The 9,193-nt window shown below is 34.6% G+C and overlaps 1 protein-coding gene across 1 annotated transcript in view; it reads right to left on the bottom strand.

The window, feature by feature from the left end:
- Positions 1-1,089: 1,089 nt before the first annotated feature.
- The window catches only part of LOC110032755 (protein MICRORCHIDIA 7-like), a 28,475-nt gene continuing 20,371 nt past the window's right edge, over positions 1,090-9,193 (bottom strand). Inside the window, exons 13-20 of the mRNA XM_020736502.1 lie at positions 4,282-4,333; positions 4,100-4,211; positions 3,663-3,736; positions 3,171-3,463; positions 2,441-2,538; positions 2,291-2,366; positions 1,493-1,615; positions 1,090-1,399 (exon numbers count right to left, since the gene is read on the bottom strand). Coding sequence (XP_020592161.1) covers positions 1,331-1,399; positions 1,493-1,615; positions 2,291-2,366; positions 2,441-2,538; positions 3,171-3,463; positions 3,663-3,736; positions 4,100-4,211; positions 4,282-4,333 — 897 coding nt within the window. The 3' untranslated portion in view covers positions 1,090-1,330. The remainder of the gene's footprint in view (positions 1,400-1,492; positions 1,616-2,290; positions 2,367-2,440; positions 2,539-3,170; positions 3,464-3,662; positions 3,737-4,099; positions 4,212-4,281; positions 4,334-9,193) is intronic.

Below are 9,193 nucleotides of genomic sequence, written 5' to 3'. Positions count from 1 at the left end.
CTTGACATATTCTTACGAGGTTTATCGCACGTAGACTCTCCACGTTTTTTCTCTTATTTGTCATCTTTGTCGTATGATCGTCTTTTCCGATTTCTCTCTTCTCCTGATCATTTATATGATCTTCAAGAGAGATTTATTCAGAAAAATAAAGTGTACAACGATAGACGAGCTGGTGACTTCTTTAAAAAAAATAAGAAGAGAAAGGAACGAAAGCATAGACAATACATTCACCATCAACCTCCTTAGCCAACACAGGCAGCAACCTCACAACCACCATCTATAATCTCTCAAAAGACTCATGCGCTACCTCCAAGGCACCACCCATCTCGGATTACCCATCAACCCAAGCAAATTACAACTTCAAGTGTATCTCGACACACATTAGCCAACAATTCTCATGATTGTCACTTCACCTCAGGTTTTTAAGTATCTAGGCTCGAATCTCATATCTCAATAAACGAAAAACAACCTACTATGAGTTGAGTACCATGCTCTGGCCACAGCTATCACATAAATTGTTTGGCCCCGATGACTTTTACAAAAATTTGAAGTCAACCCAACGGGACAACACCACCGCCATCACTGGTGAACAACATAAGTTTCAAGCTCCACAAAACACATTGAAATGAACTACCGCTTCATTAGGGATCACCTCAAGACCGACAAGCTCGCAATCAAACACATGACGGCAGATCAAGTCGACAACATACTTACCAAACCAATCTCAACCTTTCAACATCAAAACCTCACAAGCAAGATGATCGTCAGCTGAAAGGGGATATAAGCCAAGAAAACCTCACATGCATGTTAAAAAAATCCCTCAAATTATAATTGTAGGATTCTAATTGCAAATCGCATCCAGAACACCCATCTATACTCTTGTAATTACGACATTGGCCTTGCCAGACTATATAAAGGGTACTATGTATCAAGCTGTAGGGATTTATTATCATACATAAAACCAAATACTTGTCTGCATTAATTTCCTCTAGCTGCTTAGCTGCTTTAAATATTACATTGAATAAGTTAACGTTCATCTCATATAGAATATCCAAAACTAAACCTTGAGGGATATAATTGAGGCAGAAATAAGAACTGAAATTGTATAATTACTTTGCTTCCAGATCTACACAAATGGAACACTACGCAGATTTACGAAGGTAACTGCAGCCAATTTTGAGTTCAAGTTAGCCACAAGTAAGAAATAAAATAAATGTAAAGAAACCAAGCAAATGGACTATACTGTTGAATTGTATTCCTAGTCAGTTAACAAAACTCTGCTATGGTGAAATGGATCGCAAGCACCGTAAGACTTTGAACACTTTTACGGTCACTGCAGTTCTGATTTTACTCCATGCATCGCCAAATTCTCTAAATTCTTTATTCTGTTATTGGCAACCTGCCAGATAGATGGTATTAATAAGAACATCTGGAAATAATAATAGTAAGAGGAAAAAAGGAGTGCCAATGGATGAACTTTTCTTAGAAATACTTTTAACCGAATCCTCCATTTCTCTTCTTCTGCATCCCTCCTCTCTCGTTCTTCTACAAATATGTTAATAATAGTTTCTTGTTCCTTGTCAGCATCCTTCAATCTTTTCTCCAAAAATTCAACCTGATGAATGTCATATTTACAAGTAAATTATACAATTAAATGCAACTAAATCTAACTTACCAAGAATTTAGCACCAATTAATGAATTTTAATGGCAAAAATCAAGTCTAATTTCAAAGAATTTAGCACCAACTAATGAATTTTAATCGCAAAAATCAAGTCTAATTTCAAATCAATGAAGCTGAGAGTGAATATACCAAAAACATGTCTATAAAGTGTGCGGTTAACATTTGTTTATGGCACTCTATACAAATGGATTGAATGGGGCTTCCTAAAATCTACCAAAGTAGTTGGACAAGACTATCAGTAGGAATGATGATGAAGATGAAATCCAAAAAACCTATATTGTCTCTAATTGCCACGTCAATAACTAGCTAAAACTTTATGCATCTATTATGTCTACCTTATCTGCAAAATCATGAAATATAAATATTTTTTAGTTAACTAAGCTAACTGGAGCAGTTGTACTGTGAACTTCCCAAAATTAACACTAAAGAGCAGCACAATGCCAGAGTGCACATGCAAGGGCAAAAAATAAAGCAGCGTGGTTAGAGAGAAAACCATCTCAAATATAAAAATATGGTCGTAAGTTGTTATTACACATTTGTTAATCCAATCAAGATATATGTGTGTGTGTGTGCGTGTGTGTAGAGATCAAGAAGACATTCTAACTCACTTTTTCAAGTAGATGTTTATTCTTCTCCATTGCCATCTTCAAATCGTGCAACAACTTACCTTCTACTGTAACTATTCTGCAATTACAAAAAGCATAGATATTATATTTATATCCTTGAGAAGAACTTAAATGTGTTAATAGCTATCTCACCTTTCCTTCAAGGCCTTATTCTGATCAGCCAATAACTTGGCGTGCATCCCCAAATCCTGAGGTTTTAGTCCATTCAAATAAGAATCAACACAATTTTTCTGATAGGAAAACAAATCTAAGATGAACACCTTGCATGAATGCAGTAAATAAACTGGGATATATGTACAATCTAATAGGAATTCAAAGAGCATGATAGAAAATACAATCTAACTGATGTTTCAAAGAAGACGTTAGAAAATACTATTTATCTAAAAATTTTGGTTGATGAAAAAACTCTTTTAGGCATTCAAGAAGTACGTGATGCACAGACAAAATAATCAACCTAAAGAGTGTTTCTAAGCCCACATGACTAATTTAAACTCTTCAAATCAAAGAACAAAGGAAGAAAATAATTCTGGCATAAAAGATCTCTTTCTAAAGGTTTTGTGCAAAATTCATAAGTATAAAATAACAAATATTGTCGAGCTAACATCCCCACATATTTTACCCATTTATATGTGTAATGGTACCAAGTCAAGCAAAATGTTTCAAGCTCATGTCCTTTTACTATTAATCATATAATTGCACCAAAAGATGGTGGATGATTTCACTTTAAAAAGGAAATATAAATGGTTACTATTGAGCAAGATCTCAGAAGGGACACATTTTTCATATAACTTTCAACAGAAACCAGACTTCGTTGAAGTCCATTATCTAGTACAAAAGATGATAAAAGAGATGAACAAACAACCTCTTTATACCCATCTAAAAGTTGCTTATTAGGCTCGCATTCTGTCTGTGATTGCCCATATCCATAGTAATTACTTGAAGAAACGGAGCACTTATCACCCTTTCCTAACATCTTATCATAATTCCTCAATTCATCTAACTTGATTGAACTGCTGCTTTCTTTGGCATCATCAGAATGCAAAGAAAGCTTTCCAGAGTTTTGGTGCCTGATTGAATCTAGTGATTGGACAATAGTATGAGCTTCGGTGATTGTAGGTTTAGTACACAATTGTTGAGGAGTTTCAGGAGAAGTCTCTGTTCAAAAACATTAAAATAATTTTATTATTAGAGCTAAAATAAGGCATCAAAATGGATAAGTTAAAAGTTGTGTAACAACTTTAACGTCTATCACCAATAATCATAACACGTTAGAAAGAACTAAAATAACGAGGAAAAAAGTTATATCTTGAATTTGGCCAATTGTGAAAGTTAGCACATTTTTATCAATACCTACCATTATCTTCTGAGTTGCTTATAGATTTCTTGTGACGTCTTGGGGCATATCCTATCTTCTGACAATTTGATAACCTAAACGACATAGTCCAAGGAAAAAAAAATTAGGGGCCATTTGAGATAATTTTAATATTTTATTTCCTATTTTTTATTTTTATTTTTTCTTTTTTATGTTTTGGTTTAAAATCAAATATGTTTGACATGTTTTATCAGGATATGATTCTTTTTAAAACACTCGAAATACCTAAAAATTGTTTTAAACGGTTTCAATAATATGTTAATTTATTTTTAGAAACAAAAAATAAAAATAAATAAAAAATACACTAAACAAATATGTTTTTAAAAACAAAACAAAAAACAAAATTTATCCCAAAGAAGCTCTAAGAATAATGAACATGTTGCTTTTAAAATAAAGCAAATAAAAATTAAGATACAAACCAATAAGTTTTCTGGATACGAAGCAAGCATGCTTCAAGCCTATTTAGCACAGTTGTGCGCTCAAACCCTTGTTTGTCATGTGCGGGTTCAATAAAATTTGCCTCCAATACCCCTAAAGTGGAAATTAGATTACAGACTACAATGATTAGAAATTGTAGCAAACAGTAAGATCACTGATGTACCTATAACTCCACGTCCATCACTTCCAGCAGCATTCCAAATCCTCCAAAATGGCTAATATAAGAGTACATATTTATTACATGAAAATAACATGAGAAAACTTGATTTTCTCCAAACAAAATGGAAAAACATTACATGCAAAATAAAAAATTGGTAAAAAAAGAACAAAAATAATAATCACATAACCATTATGCTTCCATAAAAATGAAGGATAAAAGAAACAAGTAGGACCAAAATATTCAAAAGTGACAAAGATAAGGGAAAAAGGCGAAGTCTAGTGCAATACTTTGTATTCCATGTGATTTAGAGGTAGTGGGTTTGAATTATGAAAAAAAAAAAAAAACTCTGTAATGTAAACCAAAGACAAGGGAAAAGGGCGAGGTCTAGCGCAAGTTAGGTTGTATTTCATGTGATTTAGGGATAATGGTTTTGAATAACAAGAAAAAAAAGCTCTATAAGAGATAAGGCTACATGCATTTATTCCTCTCCAAACCCCTTGTTAGAAATAAGCCTATAAACTTGGTACACTCTCTTTTATAAAGATAAACGTTGGAATTGTGAAAAGAAAGAAAAAGAGTAAATTTGCAAAATCACAATAGGCCTTAACTTTGTAAACATTAAAATAAAAAATAGAGACGACGATGAGTGGAATTCAGAAGAAATGTAATGTAATCCATCATGATTTGAATTTTACTTTTCATCCTCATTTCAAAATGTAGCAGAAATAAAGCATCTTAGGAACAATATATAAAACCATCCATCCAAAAGAAATCATTTTTTTACTTATGCTAACAACTTGAAAGTTAAGATTGTAAAATTCTCATTTTGGTGAATGGAAAAAGTTTCCAGCAACAAGCACATCAGATGTTGTTTATATCAAGGACGCACATATTGTTATGGTATATAATAGTTCTATATCAAATGCTATTTGTTTGGGTTTAATAATATCCTAAAATTAAGTATTATTTTTAGAATTATAGATGATAAATATGATCTTTCTTTTCTTTGTCATTTTTTCTGGCAGAGATAACTTAAGAAATAAATGTTGTTCAACAGACATAACATCTGGATGTTAGCCAAAAAAAAGACTAAATTTTAAATAAAAATTTATATTTAAATATACCAACTAAGGTTGCGAAAAATGAATTAGCTATTAAACTGGGAGAATGAGAGGTTCAAGGTTTAAAGGTACCGCGGTAGAACCAAATGATATGATAGATATTAAAACTAATTTAATATGATTTAAATTATAAAAATAATATAAATATATGATACGTGTGTGACAACAAGAACAGAATTTGTAAATTTAAAATTTGATATTAAATTCTTCAAGATATAGCTATATACCTAATATACGTGTACATATATATATATATGATTATATATATATATATATATATATATATGTGTATATGTAATGTATGTATGTATATATGTATATGTATGTTTGTGTGTGTGTGTGTGTGAAATTTTAAAATGCAATTGTAATACGATATATAAATATATAAAATTTAAAATTGTATTATAATATTACTATATTTTGCAACCTTGTCGGCACTATTTTGGTTGGGGGAGTTGCCCGTAAGAAGCTATCGTTCACCGGAATCGAGATCCCGTCGACCGCTTCGGAAGGACGTTTTAATTTATATATAGATTTAAGTTTAGAAAGATATGAAATCAAACTAACCCCATATTTTGACCCCATAAAATGAAAGAGCACTATACCTCAAATCCTGTATTTATCCCGAAGGATAAGCACAAGACTTGAGGATGAGGCTCGATCAAATAAAGACTTGAGCTTGAGGATGAGGCTCGATCAAATAAACTAAGAAATATATGACGTTTGTTTGGTCAGCAAAAATTGTTTTATTTGCCGACAATTTCCCCTATTTAATATAAAAAATTAAATAGGATTTATATTAAGCTGGGTTCGGAAAAGCTTCCTATAAAGGCAAACCCCTATGGTTAATTACATCTTAAGGTTAATTACATATGGTTAATTACATCTTAAATGACCGAAATCACTTAAGAATACTCTCGATAAAAATCAAGAAAAATTATCTTCAATAAGGTCAAAAGGATAGGACTTTTTAACGAAATCGGAAAAAGACTAATTTAAGACAAAGAGGTGTGCAAAGAGGAATGGTTCAAACTTGGAATATTCATTGTAGAATTCAACAGAAGAACTAGGTGATATTACAGATCTGAAGGAGAACCTCGGTGACTTCCCAAGCAATCTTATTGTTTGGCTTCAGTTTGGCTTCAGTTTAGAGGAGAATTATTTAAGTGTTTCATCCTGCCAATTTTATTTAATTAGGGTTTACATCTGTGTGAACTGTGTGAAACGATCACCCAAATAGTCTGGAAGATGTGAGGATTTAGGTCATGACGGATGACAACCTCGGAATCCTAAAGTGAGTTAGGGCTTAAGTGAGTTAGGGCTAAAGTGAGTTAGGGCTTAGATTGCACAACATGATTGTGCAAAGGCCTAAAGATAAGGTGAGGATTTATATTGCGCTAGACAAACAACCTAAGTCCTATGGTTTGGTTGTTTAACTCTTAGGAATGGTTTAGCTAGGGAAGACATGTTCTTTTGTTGAAGATGGTTGTGCTGCCCACAAAGTTAGCTCCAAGCTCCTTGTCATGACTGGTATAGGTTTTCTAGGGTGGCAAATTATGATGTCAAATCAGACGGCCCTATGGTTGTGGTTCTTTAAACATTTTACGAAAGGCATGTTGAAGTTGTACAGTGTATGGAATAACAGTAGAGTGTGTAGTACAGGACAAACAATAGAGTATTCAGTAAAATAGAACAGTACAACATGCGATGTAAAGAAAAGGTAAAAGGTACAGTAGGAGAGTGACTGCAAGAAAGTAACATGTTGTAAACACAAAAATAACCTGTATACCTGGGAGATCCGTTGTTCCTTAGGTATAGTTGATGCAACTGGTACAAGTAACAAAATTTGAAGAAACAGACCGAAATGCATCATATAAATAAAAGCTAATGAAGAAAAGAAACATCGTCCAAAAAACTCGAGAAAGATCGTCAAAAGACTCACGACAGGAAAAGTACGAGGAAACCGACGAATCGATAAATCGATGAAAATCATAGAAAATACGGGAAAATCTCATAAAAAAACCACGAGTGCTTTGTCCAAAAGTTTCAGTAAGACATGAAAAAATCCGAAAAGAGGGGACCGCAAACACTCGGGTAGGGCTAGACTCAAATATATATTTGTACTCGAGAGTCGTCGAAGGCTACTCGGTTACCTGGATATATAAAGCCCGCCACACAACTAGAAGGGAGTCCTACTGAACCTAACTTAGGAGGGTACTCCTTGGCCTAAAGCAGGTGATCAATAGGTGGACAACCAAATTTTAAAAAGTATTTAAAATTTATATTTTAAGCATGCACATAGGTTTCAAGCATACAAAGTGGGTTGTATCAATTTTGTTTGTAGCGAAAAATATATTTTTGTTTAAAAAAAAAGGTGTATCCGTTCTTATCAAATTTGTTTTCATTAGTTGTTTGTTTTTATTAGTTTTGAAAAGTGTAGTTGTCCACGAGTCGATCACGCTGTCGAGCATAGGCCTACCAACAACCTAAGAAGGTACGGGTCAACTCCCGCTAGTCTTCTGTCGGTGAATCATATTACATCCTATGGTTCACCGGGTCTGTGGGGGTGTCCCGATGTCGTAGGATGGAATATCATTTCGCTCTACCACTGGTGTGCCTTTGTCATCACCGCCCTAAGCCCCAAAACAAAATTGATCTACTTGCGACCTTATTTGATGGTTTCACGTATAGCAAAAGGCTATACGTGGACACTTATGTATCGGACATAAGCATCAAAAACTGAACCAAGAAACAAGGAAAAAAAATAAAAGTGGGGTGAGAGAGAGGAGACACCGATCCACCTAAAACACCGAAAAGACGGAGGATGAATCAGCCCTCAAAACTCGTAAAGAAAAGACCTGAGAATGTAGGGCCCAAGGTCCTTGAATCAATCTGAAAGGATGTTATTTTCTCGCTTTGTTAGAATTGGATCAACCCAAAGAGGGTGTCCTTTCCAAATCCTGTCTCGAACGAGTCGAAACGGGCCCGAACCGACACGACGATCACCCACAAATAACCTCCCCGATATTGGTGTCTAACCTCAAAAAAAAAAAATCTTCCATGGGCTCAATTCAATTCAACCAAATGCTCTCCCAAATAGGACTTGAAAATCCTCTAAATTCCATGAATGGAACAAAAGGAAAGTGATCTGGGAAAGACTACCATCAGCACCTCCAAACTCATGCTAAAATTAAGATTTTCCAACCCCCAAATTAATCAATAGCTTCACATACCAAATAAACATAGAACCTTACAATAAAGCCACATAAATACTCAAGGCCGGGGTCAATAGAGAAGAGGAAGCAGCCACCAAGGCTCTCGGCCAAGACCACCAACAGAACAAGGAGCTCACAAGGAGCTCACGGCTAAGGCAAAAGGCAAGAAATAGGGCCAAAAGAGGCTCGCGGCTAAGGCAACCCAAGGCACAAGGAAGGCTCACGGCCAAGGCAACCCAAGGCACAAGAAAGGCTCACGGCCAAGGCAACCCAAATCAATTCCACGAGGATCTTTGATATACATAAGAGAATACAAAATATAACCATAATTTTGGGATGACAAATTTGATCCACCAACAATCATCCAAGTAATTCAAGCCCAACAAGAAAGACCAAATCAAATTAAACAACCCTCAATATGTTTCACGGATAGGAGTAGGAAACCATCCGGCAGCTCTCTAATAAGAACAACCCAACACACCAAGACAAGTTCTCGGGTGAGGGCCTAGAACAAACCAAATCAAGCCCCCAAGCCACCTCTCGGGTAGGGACAAGTATAAAGCACAAACATAGGCTCTC

This window comes from Phalaenopsis equestris, unplaced genomic scaffold (genome assembly GCF_001263595.1).
Source record: "Phalaenopsis equestris unplaced genomic scaffold, ASM126359v1 Scaffold001019, whole genome shotgun sequence".
Taxonomy (NCBI): domain Eukaryota; kingdom Viridiplantae; phylum Streptophyta; class Magnoliopsida; order Asparagales; family Orchidaceae; genus Phalaenopsis; species Phalaenopsis equestris.
Note: the sequence above shows the minus strand (reverse complement) of the source record. Positions and strands in the feature narration are given on the sequence as shown.